We start from the raw sequence: 26,317 nt of genomic DNA on the forward strand, positions 1-26,317 counted from the left end.
GCACACCCAGCTGCAATCTTACCGTCTAACGATCGAATAGATATCATTCCTGTTTTTATTATCCCCAGCTTATCCATAACCTCAAACAGCGTTGGACGTTAATCGCCCACATGGTCAAACCGTTTTTCGTCTTCCCGTTGCAAGACATTCCACGCCACATGTCGTATCTTCGTGCGTTTCTTGTGCGATTCGCCACATTTTTCCTTTGCCATTTTCGCAACGGATCGGTTGACATGCGAATAATTAACATCAACCTCATCACCTTCTCGTGACCGTCGCCGTGGTCAGGTGGAGCTGCAGGTGGGTGCAGCGCAGGGCGGATTGATTTGCTCGAATGCCATACACGACGAGCTCCAGCGCGCATTCACTCGGTACGATATGAAGCCGAGAGATGCCTCCTCAGGTTCCGCACGTTACATTGAACAAACAAACAAAAAAAACAACGACAGGCGGCTAGGGACGCTAGGAGGAAGCAATAAACAAATATAAGACACAGGAGATGGTTGAGATACGGAGAAAACAAAAACTTGGACAGAACGGCTGCAAACGTTTATTGGGAACGCGGAAAAGGCAAGGCCGCCTGTTGCGCCTGTGTTGCGTGCCCTCCCGACTTCCCGAGCCGCGCAGTCAGCACGGGTAGGCAACAGCGAGGAAAGGCGAACGACATGCAACGGATGTTGAAGGTACACGCGGCACACAGCTGCTTGCAGGGTGTTCGCAGATCGCTGTGTGGCGTCGACCGGCATAAGGACACATTCAGCGGTATACTGTTTGGCAGCTCGTTGCTGGATCTCAGACCAGATCTACCACCGGCACGTCCATGCCCGATAAGATACCACCTCACCCATCGGTATCAAGTTACGTCCCCGTCGCAGCTCGCCCCCAAGGAATCCGTCTCCTCAGGAAGTTCCCGAAGCGTCAACCAAACCGGAAGAAAGTGACGGTGGCCCGCCGGTGGTTTGGGGTGGCGTAGGCAACCCGGACGCTGAATATATATATGTATGATTATGAAAATGCATCCACTGCACAGTTTGTGGTCTCCGTTAATTAACCAAACTCACTCGAAAACCCCGCAAAACCCCACCCAAAAACGCTCTATAAGCGACGCAAAACGCAGACGGAGAGGATACCGGCGCGTACAGCCGTTTGTTTGTCCAGTCCGCCCAACCACGGGGACCAGTTCGCAATCAGCCATTGATGGTTCCGTTGGGCCCATTTGCACCGTTCGTTCCGAAACCTTCCTCCCATCGGTTTCGCCATGCGTGTGGGTCCGTAACGTCGCGATCCGTTTGATTGGAACGATTCCTGCAGGTACGGTGACGGAAAGATGCTTTAAATTAACTAGACCTAGCAAGCAATTGACGAGCAATCGGCGAAGAACCAGACACTGATCGCCTGTCATCCAAGACAACAACCTCCAACGACACATATTAGAGTTTTGCATCCAGTTTTTTTCTCTCTCAATAAGTTGATTGCAATCAACACCGACGGTTGTTTGTTTACGCAGTCTTTTAGTTGCATGTTTTAGCCTAATGAAAAATAACTTATTGCATGAAGCGGATTTAAAATCTCGCTTATAATCAGAGTAAGCAGCAAATGTTCCACCTAAAGGTAGCAATGCGCACGAATTCTTAAGGTATACGAACCTACATTCAACGTCACGAAGAATTCCAAAACGAATTCCTCTTCACTTGATACAAATCTGGAATGGAATGGAAGTTTTGGGGGTTGTCCGCAAGGACCCATGCTGTCTGCCTTCAGATCCACTAGCAATTCTTCGCCATTGATGAAGATCAAATTTGTATGTCGATGTCCAGAAGACGACTTGATAGATGATAGACTATCAGATCATCTAGGAAGTCTTAGGAAGTGCCTTAGACGAAATTCTCTCGATCTTTCAATTCTTGGACGAAATCTTCATATTCAAGGCCTAGATCTTCACTATAGTAGTCTCAGATGTGATGACAACCATTGTCAATTGAAGAATTCTAGTTGAAGTTTACTATAATTTCAAAGACCTTTACAAGGATACTCTTACAAGTTCTCAAATCTTGTTGGTAAATAATATCCCAAAAATATCCGATGTCACTCCATCGGATATAGCGATGATTCAGACATCTTATCGCCGTGTAGTTAGTATTGCATCAAGAATTCTTCCAAAAGTTCCTAAAAGTTCAAGAATTAATGCCGTTAACGTAACTTCATGCTTTAAAGTTCGCTCTTCAGAGTCGAAATTCGAATTGCATCTAAATAAATCATGATAGGCAATGATATTCCAGGCCTCACCAACCGTCACTAGTGTATATTACAGAGTTATCTATCACGTCTCTCTTCTTACATCACAGGAACAGCAGCATCACGCTCACTAATTCACCGCCAACCTACTCCGGAAGAATCGTACCTTCCCGGTGCAAAACACACAACCCAGATCACGGAGCACCCAGGACAACAACAACAACAAAAAATCCTCCCGATCGGAAGCAACCGTTCGTGGTGCAAAAGCGTATACGCCCTGGGGGCGCTATTTTCACCAGCCCGCGTTTCCCCAAGCCACCTTTACCCCAGGTGCCAACGAACCGCACACAGCAAAAGGTAAATAATAATAAAAATCACCATTCAGCTTTGACAGAATAAGGCAGCAAACAAAACAAACCCCGGCAAAAAAGGCGAAAGACACTCCCGGGTGGGACTATCGGATTGGGGCGGACCGGCGTACATAAATCAATATTAACGATACACCTTAACCCATCCGGACTGGGGACCTTCATCCGCTTGTGTGGACCGGGGCAAACCCTCCTTGACGGTGGTGCCGGTGTTGCTTTACGGGAAAATTTATATGAGAACGGGCAGCCTGTCCCTAATTAGTATGTTAATTGTCAATTTATTTCTAACATGAAAATTGATTACCAACCACGAGTGGCTGGCACCGGGGAACCAACGGGGTTGCAGAAGCTGCGTAACGCTGACCGATCGGTCGACGTACCAGCCGGGCCCGGTGGCAGACACGAGACGGGACGCGACGAAAACATTGTAATAACTAAAATAATCACCCATTCTCATTGTCCGCCACTAATTTGGTTCGATTTTGATCGTTTTGCACCGACGGTCCGACGGCTGCCAGCTTATTCCGGCAGAGCCTGACATTTTCGACCTGTAACGGGCAATAACTCATTCGCACATTTCGGCCGATGATGCATGGTGTGCACGGTGGGATCGTTTGCATATTTTATGCCGCACGAGGTAGTTCGCCCGGTGGTCTGTACTGGTGTGTGAGCAAGATGACACACCGAACTTTATTTACGAGAATATTGAAGAATCGATTGTTTGAGGAAGGGTCTTACCTTATTGGGTGCTATAAAGAAGGGTTCAGCCCGAAGGTAACGGTCTGGAGAATCTATCAAAAACCTACTGGAGTTAATGGACCTTGGTTAGAGTTCCTTCTTGGGGAATTCTAGGAGATTCTTGGAGAATTCCTTGGAGATTCTCCCAGAGATAATGTAACACCTTTGCCACATCAGTCTCGCAAGTTGAAAGAACTGATAGACATTTGAAGATGCTATAAACAAACTAAGGAGAGCAAGGTGTCTCGCTGGCTATCTTCCTCAGGTATCCGGAGGACCTTAACTTCACCCTTTTGTGCCCACCTAAATACAGGCGCTTTGCTCGGCACTTCATGCTGTAGCAATCTGTGCGAGGCACTCGTCCATCATGCAACCGCAAATTGTTTCCCCATGTTCGCTTCCCTCAAAAAAAAAAAGAAAAAAAAACCCCAACACACACACACACACACGCACCAAAGTAAAAGAACAAAAACCACCGGACAACAGCGCTTTTCTTTCCCAGGATGTTCCTCCCGGGTGAGCACCGGTCCGAAAACACGGCTGCTTAAGTACACAAACCGTTCGCGAAAACCAAACATCGTCCTTCACACCGCGGCAAATTGGCGAAATTGGGCAGCGAAAGGAGAAGGCCAAAAATAATAGCACAGTTACAGTAACAGTAATAGAAACAATAAAGTATTAATGGCAAACCGATCCCGGGCGCGCATCAACCGGTACGTGTGCAAACAAGAGTGCAGCGCCGCTGGGTAGAGTTGCGCGCGAATGTGAGGGATGGCCGGGGAGGCGGGGGAAGGGGGGGAGGGGGGGGGAGTCTCTGGTGTGTTGTGCTCCCTTTCAATCTTCTCCTAGTTTTGTTTTGGCTTCGATTTAAACAAGCGTCTCGCGCACTTGGGGGCTGGCCCTACCTGTCCGTTCCCGAAGGGCGCGTCTGGGACTTCACGAAAATGGAAAAATTGATAGGACCACCCCTTTAATGAAGCCCTAATTATAGTGTGCGTCCGGAGCATGTGGCACCCACGTTGGCACGGCGTTGAAAATGCAAACCCCGAGCATGTTTGGGGATTTTTTTTTTCTTTTTTGGGGTTTTGCTTTGCATCCCCTTTTCACCAGGCCTTCCGATTTCTGTGGTGTGTCCGGAGTGGCTTGTTAGACGTACGGCTTCCTCCCCAGCGCCTTGCCCGCATTTCGCCCGTGTTTCAGCAGGGCTGCGGAAGGGCGTGCCACCATTCAACACCTTCCGCCTTTGCCATTGCGTTACCACCCAGCAAGATTGCCTGCCGAATGCTGGCTGGTGGTGCAAGTGCCTGCGCCGAAGAATAGGCCGGTTCCACCCCGCTTCGGTAACGAGGTGCGTACCGAACTGCATCCCATCATCGCGCGGATGCTGCGGCGTGCAGGTCATGCGCCGATTTCGGGTCAATCCGACAAAACCAACCGTTGGACGATGGGCAGCGATTAATTACGGTACGACCTTACGGCGAGAGTTTATCAACCTTGCAGGGATGGTGTTTTTCTTCTCCCTTTCCTTTTTTTTTTGTTGCTTTGTTTTGGGAAGTGCAGGATCTATACCATCCGCTCGGTGGTTCAGGTGGCAATGTGCTCATAAATCTTCCAATACGGCAGCCCTACCGTGGCCGCCGATGGCGCAGATGGCGCGTGATTTGCCACGGGAAGACCGGTGGACCCACCAGAACCTTCGTCCCTTTCCCACCGTACCCAGAATGACCAACCGCAACGTTTTCTGCGCAGGCTATAGTTTAGGCGGTGTTGCGCCCGATGCATGATTTATCGGTCCAAGGGAAAAAATTCGGATCGTGTATCCTGGTCACGGCACCAACACGAAGATCCTCCAATTCCTTGAGGCTTCTGCGGTCTATGCGTTGTGTGTGTGTGTGTGTGTCTGGTGGGGTTGGTAGTGCAACTCTTGCAGCTCATGATTACCCTCCTTCGACCCCCTCTCCCCCTTCCCACCGAGCGCCGATAATGAGTGAAGGCGCTGAAAAGCAAATCTCGCGCGGCATTTTCCGCCCCAAAACCAAATATTCCCGCAACAAAAAAACCCGAGTCTTGCCAACCTTTCCCGCATCATATCGTTACGTTGTCCGAACCGGACCACCGGCAGTGCAGGGCGCAAAAGAATTACGAGCTCATACCAGCTTGTGCGCCAACCCAACACCCCTCCCACCCCTTTTACAAACCAATCGATGACAGCGCGCCTCGGCAAATCGGGTGAAGCGAAACCGGGTTTCGCTTGCAGATGCGGTCAGGAACTTACCGCGGACGAAGGCGAAATTTAATTTCGATATTTATTGCCCCATCGGACGTGGAAGGGTTTCCGATAAGATCGAGGTGGGCCCGCCTAGCCGCGGCGTAACGTACGGTGCTGTTGCTCCGGTTCGCACATGAATATTTATACCCTCACCCTCGCTTGTTTTGCGCGAGCGCGCCGTGAAGCGTACCTCCAGCAATTGGGGACATGCACGGGTGAAGACAATTCACGACCCATGATGAATGGGGTTCCGTTTCTTCTTCATAAAAAATGAAAAGAACCTACAGACCCATCCACAGAGGTAAAACATCCTTGGAGTTGGTTAGATTATGCAATGGGAAGTCGTCTGCTTTGCAGATGCTAAGAGGATTCTGTGAGTCGACAATACCCCCACCAGCTAAATAGCCACTAGATGGCGCCACTGGTTAGATTTTGCGTTACCAGGCAAACAAAAAAACCATCCTACCTTGTTTGATCGATTTCGCCGTGTTTACTGTTGTGTTGCAACGCGCATCCTCCGCAGGGTTTTGGGTTCAGTCGACGACCATCCTTCCAAACGGTAGCATCCATCCACCGCGTTCCCGCCTGCTGGGTGATGGCCGGCAAGGGCAAGAAAAAAAAAGGAGCAAAGGATACGTCCGGTGGGGGGGGCAGTGCGGGCGGTAGCGGTGGGGCCGCCGGTGGCTCAAGCACACCGGCCAAGGATAAGCCGGAGGCGGAGGAGGGCGACGAGGAGGACGGTGAGGCAAAACCGAAGAAGGGCAAGGGCAAGAAGGGGAAGGGGAAGGGTGGCAAGTCGTCCAAGTTCCAGGGTGACATTTTTAACGAGGCGGCAATGGAGAACGCATACTACATCTGTCACAACATCCAGGATGTGCTGAAGTCGCGCGGATTCGCCTGGCCGGAGGGTCAAAAGAAGAAAAAGAAGGGCAAAAAGTAAGGCGGGTGGGAGGTAGAAGAAGTACACCGTGTTGTGCAATGTTTTGCTCAAAACCAAAAGTGTGTGCTAGATGTAAAAACAAACCAATTTCTGTTGGCTAGTGTGTGCATGTTAACGCCTGTTTCTAGGCAACCGGTACAACATATATATATGGCCTAGCAATTGCCATCCGCAATAGACATAAACATACGGTTAGAAGCGTAAGTCGAAACAAGCTCCAAAATAAAAAGTGATTCGCTTTGCACAAACTTTCACCCAAAACACTTTGACACAGTTTTTTTTGTCCCCTTCGGCGCGTTGGTGCGTAGTTCACTCCACACCGGTGTCTGTCGCTGTGAAGTCGCTTCCAATCCATGCACCTCATCCGTCGTGTCGTATGTCATCAATCAGCTTCTGCAATCCGGCGGAATGTCTTAAAATGAAGCCGCCCGCAGTGCATACCCGTATCAATCAAATCCCTGCAGCGTTCCCGGTGTGTCCGTTTCGATTGTGCGAACCCCCCCCCCCCCCCCCGAAACGAAACGCCGAACAGGGGAGCAGCGAGGGGAGCGCACTTGTGGGCAAAGCCCTCTTACAGATCAGCTGGACGCCTTGGGAGACGGAGCCGGGATGAAGGCTCTCGAAGACGTCAACCAGTGCCTCGAAAATCTCCGAAAAACCCGAGCATTCCTTTCAGCGGGGCAGGGCAGGTTTTCGGTGTCCAGCAGCCGGTAGTACCGGGAGGCCACGCAATCACGGACGAGGTCACGTTCGAGCTGGAGCCGGACCGGCGAGTTTGATTGACTGACTCAGCAGCTCCGGATACGATAAAGGTCTAAAACAAACACATCACCCCGGGATCCACCGGCGTACCGTTGGTCGTTTATTTTGTTTTTATTGGCCGCGCCGTGCAGCCAGCGTGCAGCGCCGATGGTTCCGGGCTCCGCCGAGATACCCCCGCACGCCACCGGTATGGGGCAAAAATGGGTTATTTAAATGCGAACCACCGCGATATCTGTCGGGTGCCTTCGCCGGTATGCCTCGGAAACGCGTGAGGACCGCGGCCAGGACACGATATATCCAATTCCAGCACCCTCTACATTCGCTGCACAGCATGCAAATTGATGATTAGTAAAATAAAATGGACGAAAGAAAGGGGGCGCGAAAAAAAAACCAGCAACAAACGGGAATGTAAAACGAAAAGCAGTAGGTGGTAGCTAAATGGAACCAGCGGATAATGCGAATACTGCCAGCGCATTCGCGATCGATGATCGAGTTTGTGTGCGAGAAGACTTTTTTACGTTGTTGTTCTCCTCCCGCAAACTTTAGGGTTCATCTACACTTAATCGGGTTCATCTTAACCCCCCCCCCAAAACAGGCCCACCAGTGTCACATACTCCCAGGTTCCAGCCTGTCAGACCGTAGAATGCTACCGAACAGGCAGGTATCTCTGGTGATTTGATGCTTTCTTGTTTGGGGGGTTTTGGGTCCGAATTTTGCTTCCCAAGCGCCATCACCTGAATGCTTCTGCCCAGCTGGGCTGTGGGAGTCACCCAGGCAGGAACCGGGCATCAAGCATGGTAGTCCGTGATAGATGTCTCATGGACACGCATCCATCCATCCCGGAACGCGGAGATGTAAACTGACTGACTTGATTTCGAAGTGATACGATCATCAATCATTGCCAGCGAGCGCAGCGGTACTCCGTGCGCGGGAGATGGAGTGAGCGATAAAGGAATGGAAACGAACAACAAGCGAGCCTCACTAAACCAACCGTCCAATCTCGACGTCACCTGACGCAAATCGAGCTGACGTGGGCGTCATATTAGGCTCTCTTAACCCGATCGTTCCTACCTGGAACGATCGGAGATCCCGAACGCCGTTGAGGCAGTGGTCCGGTGGTTGTGATGCTACCGGGACGCGCACACCCGGACTCAATACGAGTGGCCAGATTGGAATGTCGACTATCATTAGTTTTGTGACCGGTGATAATAAATAGCGATCCTAACGCGATGGTACACCGTGACCAGATGTGGCCAGCGGTCACGAAGCGGTTCGCGAATCGAACCGGACGTCGAGTAATGAACGGTAATTAAAACGTGCAGAAATTGCCCACCACAGACGGTTGGTGTGTATTTATGCGCGATAACTACTGGAGCGCTATATCAGTACGTTGCTGTCCAGGTACTTCGCTGATGAGGTTGATATGATCAAACTGCATTGGATGGTGGCGTGGGGAGTTTCATCTAAACTGGTAATCAAACGTACTTAACATCCGTTCCAGCGGATCTCTCTTGCAACTTTGGTGCCAGTGGAGTTGGGTACAATGAGTGTCTAACTAGACACTCTACACGATCGGTACATGAAGGATAGTGCGCAGTGAACGTACTGTCAAAGTCGACTACAAATATATCTGACACGACCAAGTAGTGTTGAAAACATATCATTTAGATGTCTAACTAGTTATTCTAGGTCTCCCGAGAGGTATTTCCAAGTATCTCACTATTCTTGGAACTTAGACTTAGACTTCTTAGAACCTGTAGATAGCTCATTCCAAAGTACTGGACACTGACATCTGACCGGATAGCTCATCCACAATGTAGACGACCATTCTTTCCGCGCCGTTGGATCTTCATCCACACACTGTGCGCTGGTGGAAACCCTTAAATAGGTGACAACGGTAACTCCCCACCTATGCTATAAAAGGTCCTTCCCCTCACCCCCAACGGCATCTGACGGTAGGGAATTGGCGAGAAATGGAACCCGGTACGGTATCACCGCTCCGTGCGGGGACGTATAATTACACCCTAATTTTTCAATCATCTCCTCTTCATCGTCCCATAAATTATCTCCCGAAGGTGCTCTCGGGACGTCGCTTCGGGATCGAGCGTGCCGTACTTCGGCCGCATCGTCGTGCTCGCATGGCATGAAGGTTTTGCCTTCGCTTCTTTCCTGTGTTGCTTAGTTTGGTTGCTGCTGCTGTGTTTTTTTTTGGTTTTGTTTATTGGCCGGGGCCAAGAATTCTGCACGCTCGGGTTGTATTCAAATTTCTTACGGGACATCTCACGCTGGCGAACACCGCGCAACAGCCGGCAAGAATTGGCGAAGACCTGCCTGCATATGTGCAGTGTGCCAAGGTAAGCGTCCCGAAATGGGCGCTCGGTTCCAACCGTGCCAGTGGACTTGTTAGCCCAAACTCCACATTCCCAATCCCCCCCCCCCTTCTTCCCCTTCTTCCTGCACACACGACTCCAGGTCTCCGGACGGTCATGACGTGCCTGGACGGAGTCGCGTCTTGCGAAAAGGAGGCATATTTTTGTTAGTTTTGAGTTACCTCCCGGCCTTGCTCCACCTCGCTTCGGATGCACTGGGATGTACTGCAGCGGAGTTAAACTTCCCGTGAGTGTGTGTGAGGTGTCTTGTTCTTTTCGCATCTGCCTTCTGAGCCGAGGCACTGCTCCGTTCTCACAGCGTTGTCTGTTGGTTTTGTTGACGGTTAGGCCCGCAAGGAATGAAGGTAGTTCTGGCGCTGCTCCATGGCGTCTAGATACTTGCAGGCCTTTCGCAGCGCTTGTCCTACCACCAGGCCGTTGTGTTGGCCGTGTTGCCAGTGTTTGCAGTGCGTTGCGCGAAGCCGTAAGGAAGAATTAACATAATACCACCCGGCCCCCCCCCCCCCCCCCTCTCCACTGCACCCCCGCTGGGACCTCTGGAGCTCTCGCTTCCAGATCATCTACCAATCAACACTAATCTCCACTCCACGCACCCGAACCACCCCCCGGGTCCCGGTGCCCCGACGCAAAGGGTGGTTATGTGTTGATTTTCTGCCCGCTTTGGGCCGCACGTTCATTCGCGAGATAGTTTTGTTGTGATTATTATGCTATATTGTAATTAAAATTAAAACTGATTTTTAAGGCGGATGAATCTTGTTAAACCTGTCTTTAAGCTCCATACACGCCTCCGGGTCTGTTCCCGTTTTGCCGTTGTTGTTGTCGTTGTTGTTTGCTTCCTTCTTCTTCCGGAACGCGTTCGCGGTGCGGAGGCTGGGTGGATGTTTGCTTGCTATTGATATGCTCTCGCGCCACTATCTCGCTTATCGCATCCGTTCTCTCCGGCCCGCCAGCACGTCACCTCACGTGGTCAGCAACGGCCAAACCGAAATGAAAACGCAGCAGAAAAAAAAACACACACTCACTCGCCGCACAGCGGGAGGGAGAGACAAAACCATCAGATTGAAGATTTCGAGAACCTGAAATACGATACCACCGCGCTGCGAGATGAGCCTGATTGTCGCCGTCTTCGGCACTTCCCCACGGTTCCGGCCGGCCAGCACCGTCGGAATGGGGGTTTGTGGAAAAACGCATCGCGCCACATTGGGTTGGCCCGCGTACAGCCCCGCGTGTGGGGTTTCGCCAAGCTCTGCCCGAAATGTTTCCAGTTTCCTTTCCATGTGTGTGTGTGTGTTTTGTTTTCTTTGTTTAAGTTCGCCGTTTTTTTTTTCATTGGGGGAGTTTTGTTTTTTTTTTGTTTTTGCTTCCCTGCTCTTAACGGAACCACACGAGATTTTTTGACAACATTCCTTCGAAAATACCGCGCACCATGACGCAGCGCGCACCGTTATGCTGTGCGAGACACAGCAGCATCCAGGTAGGCATGCGCTGTGTGTGTGTGTGTAGATCGAATTGGTGTTGGGTATACCCGGGGATTCGGGAAGGGTTTTCTTTTCAGTCACTGGCACAGCTGAGTCCATTCGTGTCACCCGTCACGTTGACAGCAATGCGAACTTGGTGACAGTTTTCGTCGCAACAGCAACAAAATAAAAAGCAAACACTTCGCGCCATCCGAGCCAAGATGCACTGCCCTAGACGGGCGAGAATTTTCCATTAACCCTGCGGTGAACTCACCTCCCCTCCCCCCTACCCCTTCCCCCTTGTTGAGACACTTTTCCAAGCGATTTGCGATGCAGCAACATGTGTCAAACGATCGGCTTCTTCACGCAATCGAACGGCTCCGTCCACCGGAAAAGGGCGACGGCGGCAAACCAGGCACTACCCCGTACCGCGGTGCAGTTAGCGAAACACGGGTACGCGTCGGTATTCCATTTATTTGCACGGCAGTCGAGATTTATGGGTGGCGGCTTCGCACAAAGCCCGACGACTGCGCACCCTTTGGCATGCGGCTAGAAGGTCGGTGCAAGCAGACCGCATTCGCCCGGCTACCGGAGGGTGGTGATCAAAGGGGGGGGGGGCAAGAAAAGAAAATGTGTAAGATGGTGAGAAAGCGAAGGGAAGGAGGAAGGAAAAAAAAATGGCGCAACAACAAAGCGACCAATGTATCGACTCGATCAAAATCCGAACCGAAACATTAAATCAATATATGAAACAACCAGCGATAGATCTCTGGCGGATTTGAGAATAATCATTGAAGAAAGATGGCGAATGGGGGTGGCCGTGGAGGGGGGGTGGATGGGGAACGAAGGTGCGTCTATATTCCGTACATGCCTGTAAGGTTGTCCCTTCGAGCAGCACGGATGGAAATGATCGAATGCGGTACACCCGACACAGGCACCCAATGGCTCAGTACGCACGGCAAAACCATTGCGGCATATGTTGCCTTTGATGTGAGCGACTCTTGTATTTGCAATGGAGAAAATTCGTCTACAACAGCGCTTTGCAAGAGATGATGTTTTCATCCTTTTTGCCTCCACTTACCAATGAGAGGATTTCGGGTAGACTCACTGATGCAAAACTCGCTGGTGAAGGCTGCGGATGCAATCTGCTCCACAAGTCCATGACATATGCTGAAGACATAGACAACATTGGTTTGGCGATTCTACTGTGAAGTTGGAGGATATCAAGACAATCCTCGAATCAGAGATGAGGACTCCCTCTTTAATGGCGCTAAAACCTTAAGAGTTATTAGACTGTCATGTGAAGACTTTAGATGAAATCTTCACCACAAGTCCGTGAAATATGCGGATGACTTAGACAGCATTATAACCTATTCCATCTGAAAGTCCCTGAGGTTGATGGTGGAGGACTTCTTCTTTTAGACCCGCTCACAGTTGAACTCGTCTTGCTGACATGGTCTGTTAAAAATATAAAAGCTAGGCTAATCTTAGTCAATTACTAACTAAAAACATTATTTTTATTACTTGACAAGAGACTACAAAGCCTTGTTTCGTAGCTGTACATAGTTAGGACTTTTTGTTCTAGAAACCTAGTGATATCTCCACGGTGTCTTCTTGGTGATTATACTTGCATTCGTCATCCATTGTTACTGTGGTAACGTTCCCAAGCCAATCTTCATCCGTACTCTAGAATTGTATTCCAGTGCTGGATGTTACTCCACGTTGTACTGATCCAGCTCTTTGGGGAGTGACAGATGTGAGTGTCCAGTGTCTACGCAACTCCTGTTTGCATGTGGCCACATCTCCAAGCAGCTTCTGTCCATGAGTAATCAGATCTAACCTTTAGCTATGGCGTCCGCGTCACTTACGGTTGGTTTTCCAAGAAGTGATAGAACTAGCTTTTTACTGGATGAGTGATGTGAAATAGGAGTTTACTAGGTTTGCCAACTGAAGCATCTTGATTTTGACTGACGTTGTAGTTATTTTCTTATGACTTATGAGGACATGACTGGTTCTAATTCCCTTCCGGATCAATCCTCCGTATGCTGAACTGACTATCCAGACTTCGGATGAATAAAGTCAAAGAAAGCCAGAAATGGAACACCTAGACCACTTGAGGTTGTTGTGCCGATAAAGAAGATAAAGAAGAATTACCATTTTCTGCTCTCTACAAACACCTCGCAGAAAAGAATCGTTTATAATAGTCAACTTTGAGGATTTCTTATCAGCGATCTGTGTAATTCCAGACAATATGGAAGTCCAGCCCCGAGAACTCTCTATTAGAAAACATACTCTATAGAACATTATTACCTACGCATTAGACGATAGCATTGTTGGATGCCTGAGAAATCCTCACATTCAAGCATCGTTCGACTATTTCTGTGGAAGACATGTCATAGTGAAGTCTTCTGAGCTCCAAATGTGTGATACTTTGAGTGTGGAAGAGTTGGAGAATATGGTTGAAGGTGGAATACTTGCTCTATTTAGAGTAACTTGCTTGATTTAGACATAAGTTTGAAGCGTCTCTTACTCAATATCCCACAAAGTATCAGTTTTTCACTCAATTTCTCAATTGTTAGGACAGGATATGTAACATCTGACATTTCTTTAAATTTCAAAGAGAAGCATCTTAGGATTTCTTGTCTGAATATGTTCAAAATCATTCTTTTATTGGTATTTGATGTGTTCTGAGCAATTATTTGCCGTGTCCAACTGGTTCAAGCCCTGTTATGTTTTATCGCCCAACCGCACAACACAAATAGGGTCACAAAACTCAAGCGTGTTATGAAAAAAGATTTCTTCACCTTCCAAACAGTATCGTACCAGCTAGTGATCCTTAAATTTGCTCGAGGATGCGCTAAACACGCTCCACTGGAAACATTGAACGCAAAGCGCAAGAAAAAGATTGAATTAAGCCACAAAAATGCATATAGCATCCAGGCGTTGAGGAGAACGAGGGGGGGGATAAAGAAAGCAATAAGTTATCGGTGTACTTAAGTCGCTTTAGATGAAAATGAAATGGAAAAATATTTCTGTTTGCTTGCTTGTTTTGCGAATGGAAAGAAAAACACAACAAAACCCGTCGGCCTGGTGTCGGTACGCGGTACGCCAGCGGCATTTTCGCCGTGCCCAATTGGGCTTTTCAGTGCATGCGAAATGTTGCATCTCTGCCTCAGTTTACCAATGCCAACCGGCATGGGAAGGAAGAATGTTTATTTAAAAAAAAAGCACACAAACACTCCACACAGCTCGCTTAAAACATGATCGAAATAATCAAATAATTCCAGCCGGGAGATTTATATTATCGCAATATTTTAATCCTTATTAAGCGATTTAAATACGTAAATATGTGCGCATGGATGGTGTGGCGCCGTGGCGGGCATCCGCGAAACCGATCGCGCGCTAATCGAGACGAAATGAATGTTGCATTTGCGGTACAAGGGAAAAATTGAAATTGTTCTCGCACCGGCACCACCACATACTTGCCTCCCCAGGGCCGAACATTACCCGTGGTGGTATGGTGCGGAACATGAGGCAATGCAAACAAGTCCGCCACGGCAAATGCGTGGCGCACGCTGTAAATGCCGCCCAAAACATCACCGTCACGGACGGGACGTGAGCGAGAAGCAGAGCGGCGACTGTTTACCTTATGCCATTCCATCTCCTTTCACCTGTGTCCTTTTGGGGCGCAACGGAACGGAAGGAGCTGCGTCGTCCAATCCGGAACGGAACCAGCTCCATCTGTGTGTGTGTGTGTATGCGTCTGCGCGGTGGAAATTGATCATAAGCATAAATCATTCACTCAACTCGGCGGCGGACGGAATCGGAATCGAAAAATCGATTCTGCAGCCCTTTTGTCGGCAAACCGTGTACGGTCAAGTCGGCGACGATGTAAGGGATGATGCGTTTGTGTACTTTTGTTTTTGTTTTTCGGGGGGTTTCTTTCTTCGAGTCTCCCCACCCGACAGTAAGGGAGGAAGTTTACGCGTTTTAACTGTTTTTTTTTTGGGAAGCTGTATTACACCCTTAATCACGCCAAGTTTGCTTTTCTCCACAACAATGTTGCATATCAAAGAGTTTTTTCATCAATAAACATTGAGAATATTTTTAAAATAAATTATGCTTTTTATACACAAAAAAATAAGGATCTTCTTTTTCTCAAAGTCTTTTGGAAATTGTGAAGTTTAAAATTGGAAAAAAATGAAATAAGAAAGATCTTCTAATTCTTAAGGTTTTTTGAAATCTGTCAAATTTGACATCTGTCAAAAGAAAACAAAATTAGAAAATTAAACAAAAATGATAACAATAATAATAATAATTAAATAATATTAGTAATTTAACATTAGTTATGCTATTCCTCAAAGCAGTTTGACATCTGTTGTAGTTTTAAGTTAAAAGACAAGAAAATGCAAATAAATATGCGCCAGGGAAACTTTCCTTCCTTCACTCACATTACGCGCACGCGAATATCGGCTTCTATTTGCATAATTTAGTCACGCCCGCGACCTTCAGCGTAAGGACCTCGGTGCACGCCGCGTGAACCGTTCCCGACTAACGAGCACCAACGGTGTGTCGCACGCAGTCACAAGTGCAATCACTTTCACCCGCACCGTGTGTCCGTGTTGTACGCACGCCAGGAAGTCGTTAATAAGAAGCGTGCAAGGTATGGTGAAAGCTAAACAAACAGCGGCGTGTTAACCGTTGGGGTATCGGCAAAACCGGACCGGTGTAACGTATGGCGTTTATCGTAACCCATTCTAAACAGTCAGCACTCGGATTCTAAACGCGATGTTAAATCTAAGCGTAAGTGCCTAAAGCTTGAGCGTGATTGTTTGTTTTCCGGGAGAGAAAAAAACCCAAAGCCCAATAATGAAGGCATTTTATGTCTTGCTTATAGTTTGCATACATTTAATATAGCTGCTAAGCAGCGCTTAAGAAGCGCTTATAAAGCCACACACGCGTTAAAAGCATCGACCCCATATATATATACATCCCATTAAGCCATGTTTGTTTACATAAACCCATTAAAAATGGCACCTCTAGCAATAGAAACATCCGCCCTAGGAGCTCCAAAGCCAGCTAACCCCTCAAGAACACGGAACTTCTGCAACGAAAAAGGTAGAACAACAACAACAACATAAAAAATAAACAATCTCTCCGTATGCAATTATTCACGGTACGTTCGATGCAAACACTCGTCGAAATAGACAGACGGAGGGAAGGGAGCAACTTTCGGGTTGGCGTGTCATGGACGGTGCTGAAGTTCCCGCGTGTGCGTGCCGGGCCACCGTCCCCACCGTTCATAACTGTTTTGCATGAAATTGAAAATGAAATACGTCCATCGCGTGCTAAATTAAATTCACATTTAGTTATTGTAACGTTTCACCCTTCTATGTTGCAGGTTGTGGAGAAGGGTGCAGTTGGGAGCTTTGGTGTTTTTTTGGGCCTTTGTTTTCCTTTTTTCTTTTGGCTGTTACTCGGTGGTAATTCTATTATGGATCACATTCATACTTCGTCTCCAATATTTTAGAGCACACAGTTGGCCAACTATGTGGGATGTTGTTGTGCTCTCTTCAGCTAAGAAATTTAACAAAGACGATAATGAAGGTGATTGTAGAGTAAAGTCGTCTCCAAAAACGCTGGTAATCTTTTGGGTTTGACTAAATATTCATTACTCCAATATATTGGCTAAAGCTCCTTCCAGAAGTATTTCAGGATCTTTGGACATAGAAGAAGTCCTTCCAGACTCTTTCCGGAAGTTCGATCTTTCTAAAATTATGTCCAGAACTTACAGTACTCTGTGTATAGAATAAATTCGTCCAGATCTCTGGATATAGAACAGATCCTCCCAGAACTCCTTTCAGAGCTGCTTCCAGAAGTCTTTCTGAAACTTCTTGTAGAACGATGGACATAGAAAACATCCAACCAGGACTTCTTTCAGAACATCTTCCAGAACTCAGGATATAGAATAGATCTTTCCAAAACTCTTTCCAGAACTCTCCTGTATATAGAATAAATCCTTCCAGAACGCTTTCCGGAACTTCTTGCAGAACGATGAATGTAGACAACAGCCAACCAGAACTTCTTTCAGAACATCTTCCAGAACTCTAGATATAGAATAGATCTTTCTATAACTCCTTACAGTACTCTGTACATAGAATACATCGGTCTAGAACTCTGGATATAGAAAATATGCGGTCAAAACATCTTCCAGAACTCTGGATATAGAGTAGATCCTTTCAGAATTGCTTCCAGAAGTGTTTCTGGAACTTCTTGCAAACCAACGGATATAAAAAATATCCAACCAGAACTTCTTTCAGAACATCTTCAAGAACTCTAGATATAGAACAGATCCTTCCAGAACTCCTTTCTGAATTGCTTCCAGAAATATGGATATAGAATAACATTCAGAACTCTTTCCGGGACACCTTCCAAAATTCTAAATATAGAAAAGATCCTTCCAGAATTCCTTTAGAATCTCTCGATACAGAATAGATCTTCCCAGAACTCCTACCAGGACTTATTCCTAAACCCTGGATATAGAATAAATCCGTCGAAAATTCTGGACGAACTTATCACACCATTAGCAATAGACAACTGCAATGTTTTGGTAAAACCGGAATCGTTTGTTTTGCGGATGCCTTCTTAGACATCAAAGCCCTCTGCCCCAACTCGCAAGCTCGCAGTTACCAATCTGACTCTGGATTCTTTATCTGTCCCCCGTTGCATCCCGTTGCACCACCGGGACACGTTGACTTAATTTATTCTCCCATATTACGGGGATCCTTTTCCCTCGCCGGGGTGTCCGAGTGACCAGCAAAAAAAAACAAAACAAAAACCCCGCAAACACACAAACACACATTGCAACCGAGCCAAACAGACCCAAAAAATGCATCCGGTCAAGAATTATGACCATGGCGATAAGATTCATCGCATCCTGCGCGACGCCGTCGAGTGACTTCAAACAAACAAAGCCATGTGTAGTGTAGGCACGGGGTCAAAGCGAAAAACTGGGAACCGTTTGGGGGATGGGATAACAGACCAAACCTGCAACGCTTCGCACACGGGGCGAAGTTTCGATTTCAACGACAACCTACAAGCACACGGTTTGGAATTCAAAAGGGTCGCGCCCCAACTGCCCCCCGCCTGTTGCTCCTGTTCTCTGCTTCGTTCCCACCGGGATTTGGTATCGCGACCGCAAAGATACACCGGAGATCCTTGTGCGGTTCGGTTTGTAAGAAATATTGCAGGCGGGAGGGGGGGAGGTGGGGGAAAGATGTACAGTACAGCGATGAAGATACCGCGCCATATTTGAGACCGCCGGTTGGGTCTCTGGTGGGTTTCAGGGCTTTTTTTCCCCGTGGTGTTTGTTGCTGTTGGTGCTTTCCGTTCGTTTGTCCATGTTTTCTGCGTGTGCATGTTATCTAATATTCATTCCCCGAAACGGACCTCCGCTCGTTCGGTGTCGTCTTCTTCGCAACGTTTCGACCGAAAACGGCGACGAGAAGGACCCGCGCAAAGGTTGCGCCACGACGCGAACCGTCGTACCCTGCTTTCGGAGTGAAGGTTTTGCGCTTTTAGCAGCGGTTCCGAACTGTCGCAATTCTTTTGACAGAGATAAATTATCAATTACGGATGAAAAATGTCCACAGGTGACAGGCAAGCGAAGATCGGGTCGCCGTTTTTTCGCCGAACAAGCCCGCGGTCCCTGGGCAGCTGTGGTTGGGGGGGTTTGGGCCGGGCGGACGGACGCTTCGGATCAAATATCAGCGCAGCGGTTGTGCTATTTGGAGGGCTTTCTGTGCGATTTCAATCGACGTGCAGGACACACGGATGTCAGCGAAACAATGGTCCGGCTAGTGGCAGTGCGGGACCCACCAGAATGGCGATCTTCGGAGCAGAGAGGAAGAACATTTTATTCAAAGATGCTGTTTCCTTTCCGTTTCTGCCGGAACATTGAATCCTTTCAGGCTTGGGATTGTTCTCGCTATGTCGCTCCTTCTAGCGCTCGTCTGTTTCACTCCATTTGACGACGAACTCCCAGCCAACGTCCCGAAGAAGCGACGATTGGGAGAAAACACATTCTCCTTCATCTCGTCTTCCTTCTCTTTAAACCGACAAAAAAGGAATACACACACACACACGCAACACTGTATCCTTTTCGTTCGCCCCGCACCACACATCGTCCGGCCGTCCCGTAAGGATTGAGTTACGGTCTAAATGAGAACATAAAGTGCCATAACAAGCGATAACATGCAAACAATAAAACTCTACAAAAGCACCCCGTCGCGTTGTTGTACGCGACCGCGGTGTCCGTTCCTGTCCTGTTTCATCCCCCCTCCCTTCTTCACGCAGGCTCTTCACGTAGGCACGCACTCCGGGAAGACCGCGACCGGCAACACCGAACGCAACCCAGTAGTCAAGCTCCGGTGTATAAACAGTGTGCCCGCAAGCCCGAACCGCCGGTACCGCCCCCGAGGTACTTTATGACCCACAACGCGACAAGATGCGCATTGTCGGAATGAATTTGTTTTGACAGGTTATCAGGGACATGCGGACTACGAGGGAGGCTATCGGAAGGGAAGTTCACAACCTGGAACGGTGCCCGTGCCGATTAAGCCAATGGTTGTTGCGATATTACGCTAACCATCCTGCCTGGTGCATCACTCCACCAAGTCCCTACCTATGATACAGCTCGAATATCTCAAGGATTTCTGCGTCACAACAAAAACTCCACGAGAACTATGTCAAAATCGATGTCACTGCGTGATGATTGCTTAATTAGGCCCCGCACGGCAGCGCCGGGCAGAGGGTGAGAACCCCTCCACAATTGGTAACTAGATCACGCCCGACATGCTGCACACATGCTGCTCTTTTTAGTCTATCTCATCTGCTCCATATTATCACCCAACGCTTGGTGACAAATTGAACAAAGGGCATGAGATGGATAAGGCGAAAGCGCTCTTATCGTTCCATCTCAATCTCGACAAGAAGCTGTCATCCGGACATCATACACCGACCCTGGAATCCCAAAATAAAAGCAATGCAGCGCACTCGCTAGCAGGCAGGCTAGTAACTAACAACAGCGTCAGTGACATTAATGACGCACTGTTGACGCGCAAGTCCCGTCCATCCCCGACACACCGAGATGCTAATCCTGGAACTTCTCCCGTCGGAGGGGGTTTTTATTGGGTTACGGTGGCGGTGCGTTACTGCTGGTAACGCGTGTGCGAATTCACTCCCTATTACGATTCGTTGGACCTGGTACATGAAATTGGATCCGGATGTTGTTATTTTTTCTTCTCCCTCTCTCTCTCTGTTGCCCGGGGTTTAGAGTTCACCCTAAACATGACAACTTCCAAGCGTCCCGAGTGGTTCGGTACCGGTTCTGCTTGATCTAAATTTGATTATGTTGCATTAGATGCGTTGGGTGGAGTGCATTAAGGGAATGAAAATAATTGTACCGTGTCTGTTTGCTGCTTCCCGAGGGGTGAGACACAACTGAAGTGGATGTAGCAAACAATGCGAATTGTTGAAGAATACCTAACATCCACAACCTTATTCAAATATAAAACATCAACATCACTCGATGTACTTTCGTAGTATGAAATATTACTTAGACTTAGACATCTTTTTTTCCTGAGAAACGCTTGAATGCCTTGGGTATCTTTTCGTTCAACAATATTTCCTCAACGAACAGCGAACTAGTCTCGCCATACATCTCGACTGATAAGAGGAAACCACTCAACCCGGCGCGTACAAATTGTTTCCAAATCGATATAGGTACCGAAAACAAAACAGAACCTCCGATTATTTATTCCCACCTCATCCATCGCGCTATAATAGATGGAATCTTTTTTCAAATGCCTAACCAAAAAAAAAAAGCAACAACCATTAGATCGTAAGTACATCTCATCACACCATCCGAACCGACCGTGTCGCCGTGTACCAACTCCCGGGTGCTGCCACCAGAACAACCCGAAAAAGAGCAGAAGGGTCACAAAGTTTTTCCCCCACGTTCCGTACCATCCACGAGATGGAAAATTATTTCACCCGCTACGACACCGTGTATTTTCGGGCGTACCGTGCGAGGAGGCCTTTGCGTGGTGAAGAGTAATTTGGCTATGATTTATGGTCACTTGATGCTTGAAGTGTACCGAGCCCTATCTCGGGCGGTTCGGAAAGAAAAAATGGCACCCGGGCCAGGTTTTCCGATGGGCGATTTTTCTCACCCGACAGGGGAACCGGCGCACCGTGGCGGTGCGTGTCCAATCTGCGTTAGTGCGGACGATGCGGTTCTTTATTCCCCTTCCGGTTTTGCGGTGTTTTAGGCAGTGTCTTGTAGCAGGCGGGAAAGATGATGCGGTCGGGTTCTTATCGCAGCGTCAAGATCCCGCAGCTGGTACGATTCTCCATTGGGGAGGCGGACAGTTTAATGCTGGATTACGCACCGGGATGCGATTGAACTTTCACATCTGTGAAGATGATGAATGCTGTGCCTTCAATGTTGTTGGATCATCGAAATTAATGCACTGAGGTAGATGCTTCCATTACATGACCACTTGAACTAATTCTTGTACTAATTTTCCTGCCCGTTTCTTCATAGTTGGGAGTATTTGTACTGCCTTATTAATTTTATCTTGACAAATTCTCAACTGCTACACCTGTCACATACATCACCTCCCTAATTTTGTGGTTGTACCGTTTTGGGCTTAAAATAGACACATCAAATCCACAAGTGTTCTGAAGGCCTTATTCTTGTGCTGCTCCAGTTCGTCCGGGAACTTGTCCCGACTGCAACTCGCCACAACTTCAGGTTTCCATTCAATCGATGCGAGCTGCCTGTACCCGTAACAGTCAACGCATCATCCCTGCCCGTTCCGCACCATGCAGAAGCCCCAGCAGTGTCCCGGGGTCTGCGGGGTAGCCCTCCATAGTAGTTGGTTTGTGCGTGGTGTTGCCATACCCGGCACGATGCTGATCGTTATCGTCACAGTACGGCTCCAGTTTCCCGGCCCGAAACCCAAACCCGGGGACCCAACGTTACCACGGGACTCATTGTTTTACAGCCATTTGCATTAAACGATCGTAAACTACGGTATTTTATTAGATAAGTTTTCGATTTATTTGTTTGCTCATGTTACGGTTGTCGTTCTCTTCTGGGTCTCGCTTTCCTTGGGTCGTGTTTCCTCCCCCCCCCCCCCCCCCCATCCATTTGCTTGGGCAGGTTGCCGCGTCATCCATTTCGAAGGGGGGTGCTGCGGTGCTGCTCCATATTGACTTCACCTTGCATGGGCGAAACACCATCGGCGAGGCATCTGCTGCGACGGTGCATCTGGTTTTCCAACGGTATCAGCTACGAATGGTTTTGTAGTTATACATCCATACACATTTTATTAATTGATTTTCATTAAGTCGCATCCAGCCGAGCAGGATCACAAATCAAGCGCGAACGCACTGCCTCAGACACCTTCACGTAAAGTGAGCGTTCCGTTCTGGAGGAAGCTGTTCGGGCTGTGTTGTGTCTCCTTATCCTTTGCCTTCTTCCCCCGGTCCTAAACCACATTCAACTTGATCTTTTGTTTTAACTACCAAGAAGACGTGGTGGGACGGAGAGGGTAGCTGTGTAGACGACAGCAGAACGGCAGCACAGCAGCAACGGGTTCGGACCGGTTCCGTCCGAAATTGTTCCCCGCGCCCATCGGCATCGAAGGCGGACGAAAATAGCTCCCATAATTAGCTGAGGCGCGCTTGTCACGCCTTAGGGGCCTCCGGGCCTATTGCTATGATAGTTTCCAATTAGGCTGCGGATTTCGATGAGATATCCTGAAGATATCGTCGCTTTTTTTTTTTTGGTTACATTCTCCACATCTTCCACGAGGGAAGAAGAATGCTCTTGGTTGGACCCCAAACAGGGAGCCTCCGCCAGTATCGACGATCTGTCAAACGATCCAGCTAACGAATGGTCATCGCCTAACCCGTCAGCTAAATCTCAGGAAACCTTCACTCTCAGTGAGGTACCGGGCGATGGTGGGAATAAGCTGTTTTGCATGTTCATTTTCGTACGGAGACGATGTTTGTTTGTTGGGTTTTTTTTTGTTCTGCCTCTCAGTATCATATGTCGCTGGCCGCACCGACTAATTGGTAGCTGTCCTTCGTCTTTAGGTTTCTTATTTCACTCATCAGTAGGATTATTGATCGAGTCCAGTATGTGTTAAATATCGCCCCGACTCTGACCAGTTTCGAGATAAACGATCGCATCCACCAGAATCCGGGGCTAGCGACATTTCGCAGTGTCGCTTGCGGGCCGTTTTCGGGACACCCATCGTCCGTCCGCGGTGACACAGGTTTAATAGCTTAATAAATGTCTTCGGTTTTACTTTCCCACTCGGGGCGAAACACTTTAATGTGTGCGGTGTACGCCATACGCACCAGCAACCTTCGCAAGCGGTCGCTTCCGGACTGGTTCGGGCAAACTTTTATGATGCACTCGATTTGATTGCCAAAACGCCCACCATTAACCGTGCGCGGTGTGCGTGAATCCCGAGGGCGTTGCCTGCAACGTCAAGCTTTAATTATTCGCAGGTTCGGTAATAAAATGGTGCAAAAATAAAATAAAAACCTCACCAACGACAACGCGATCATAGTTAAATTCACTAATCCAGCCGGCTGGCTACCACAAATGCTTACAGTCCTTTGCCAGCAGCTATACGCTTCTTATCTGGCGCACATTCCGCGCGTACGTGGATATACACTATACTCAGCAGGGAGATTAATAATGCAGCAATATATTTCGATGGCTCGTTCCCACTGGTTAGGAGACTTGTTTTGTGATAAAAATCAAATAAACTTAAGCACGTTCAAAACTCGGCTGCTGCGACGGACTGTCTCTGCCGGACGAGTGGAATAAAACCGGAGAAAGAGCGCGGTGGAGCAAAACTAGACAAATCGTTAAAACCGATAGCTACTATCCCCCCCCCCCCTGGTTTCACACAAACCACCGAAAGAATACTGACGCGAAAGCTATCGTCCCGAGTGCGATAGTGTGCATTTTGCATCCAGCGACGCCGTACGTTGGAAAGAGTACGCGAAACCGATTAAAATTATTGAAAACGAAAAGTTCTACCGAATGCCAGAAGGAAAGTAAGTTATAGCTGTCAGATGGAACGAGAGCTGTTTGCTTGCCGTTGTTCCTGTTTTTTTTCTCCCTTCCCTTCTCATTCTTTCGCTTCTACTCTCTCTTTCTTTCTCGTTCTCTCTCACGCAGTGTCTCTTTATCTGGGCGAGCATTGTTTTAGGGTTTTGGAAGATTATTCTTTTTTGCTCTTCCCCAGCACGAAAGTATTTCTTTTTCGTGTTTTATTTGCTGCTGCTTCGAAGCACTTCTTCGTTTGGGTCTCCTTTAGCATTCTTCGGATACCCATCCGGTACGGAAAACTGTCGTACCCTGCCGTGCGGGGAACTGGTACGGGCGAGGTTGAGGTTATGAGATGAAGATAAGGTTCGCTTGTCTTAGATTATTCTTTTCTCGATTTTTCATCTACCCGTAGCCGGCTGCTGTCGTTGCTGCTGCTGCTGCTGCTGCGGTGACTACTGCCTACCTCGCAGCCAACCACAAACGACCCAGAGAACCGGAGGACGGTGTGGGACGCAGAGTTATCTAACCTAGGTGAGGCTGGGAAGCATGTTTTTGGGCTTCCATGTGTAAGATAACAATGAGATAATGATTGAAATCAATTCCCTCCCTTCGCGATCGAGATGAGCGGTGCCCGGGCGTGGGTGTGGAGGAGGTGGAATCCAACAAACAGCCTGCGTAGTGTTGATAGGTTCGTTATTGTGTCCCATCGTTTATGGTTGATTTGATTCCAAACCCACCAACCCGTTCCAGCATCGGGAGTTCGCTCGGCCGGCAAACCCAACGGTTCTCGCCAGCGGAACACCTCACTGGAGTTGCTCTGCCTGGGCTCTTCCTTTCCGTCGTACAGCCCAACTGTCACAGATCTCGTCGTAGGCACGGCATATGGATTTCATAGTCCAGTGACTCACTGGTCGTAACGACAGACGACGACGACGATACGGCGTTGAAAGGCAACGTGCGCGAGCAATCTTCCGCGACTCCGCGCGTCGCAGGTCTTGTGGGACCTTTAACGCACGCACGCAGTGCGAGTGAGAGTGAGAGGTAATCCCCATCCAAAAAAAAAAAAAAAAACGCAACGAACGCAACGAACAGAGCAAAGCGGAAAAATAACGCTACCAACATAAATAAAACAGAAACCATTAGCATAATTCCATAATTTAAACTTTTCGTATTTTGTTTACCTTTTATTGTTAGCTTTGAATTGGTCGTTTAAATTAATTTACTTCCAAAGTCAATCCTTTAATTGGACTCGTTTATATATTTATATACACACATGTGACAGCAAAACAAGCCCTCATTTATGGGAAACCCATCGGGTTGGCGGGAAACGGGTGCCGGGGAAGGTTGCGGTTGCGCATGTTACGGGGTTACGGACCGTGGGTTGACAGCTACGAAACGGACAACTGTCACTGGTGAAATAAAATAATCTATAACTTTCGTTAAGTGATCAATTTCCGAGCGAACGGACAGGTTCCGTCGCCGTCGGACCGGTGGGAAGGTTTCCCGGAATCCTGTTGCCTGCTTTTTTCCAAACCACGGGTGTTATTATTCATTATCTGTCGGCCGGAACATTCGAACATTCGATCGAGATCGAACGATACGGGACGGTATCGTATCGAGGAACCCTTTACGGATCACGGGCGGATTCTGGTCTTGTCCCCACGGCTTCCAACTTTCAAACCTAACCTGCACCACCGCTGGAACTCGTTGCGTGCCCCAGTTGACAGATGTTGGAACGCGCACTATTAAATGTCGAGCAAGCCCACACACACACACAGGCGTGCTTGGCGTTCCGCGATCTTGTTCAACCGAGAGTGCCACACATTGTCCTCATTGCTGTGCACATTTTATTGCGAGCCGTACAGACATTACTCTACCGCACAGGCCCCGGGCCGGTAACTTGATCCATTGCCCACCGAAAGCCGATATCAATCCGATCGGGAACTCTCGAAAAAGATGAACGATATAGCTGACAGTTTGTCGACCGTAACCTGAGGCGCGCTAGCATTCGGCACGGGAA

General features: G+C 48.3%; 1 protein-coding gene across 1 annotated transcript; it reads left to right on the forward strand.

Annotated features, from left to right (window-relative positions):
• The first annotated feature begins 6,205 nt into the window (after nucleotides 1-6,205).
• LOC128709336 (small lysine-rich protein 1) lies at nucleotides 6,206-6,550 on the forward strand. Its single transcript, XM_053804332.1, has one exon. It carries the CDS (start codon nucleotides 6,206-6,208, stop codon nucleotides 6,548-6,550), a length of 345 nt encoding a protein of 114 aa, XP_053660307.1.
• Nucleotides 6,551-26,317: the final 19,767 nt, after the last annotated feature.

The sequence above is a fragment of the Anopheles marshallii genome, chromosome X, assembly GCF_943734725.1.
Source record: "Anopheles marshallii chromosome X, idAnoMarsDA_429_01, whole genome shotgun sequence".
In the NCBI taxonomy this organism is placed as follows: Eukaryota; Metazoa; Arthropoda; class Insecta; order Diptera; family Culicidae; genus Anopheles; species Anopheles marshallii.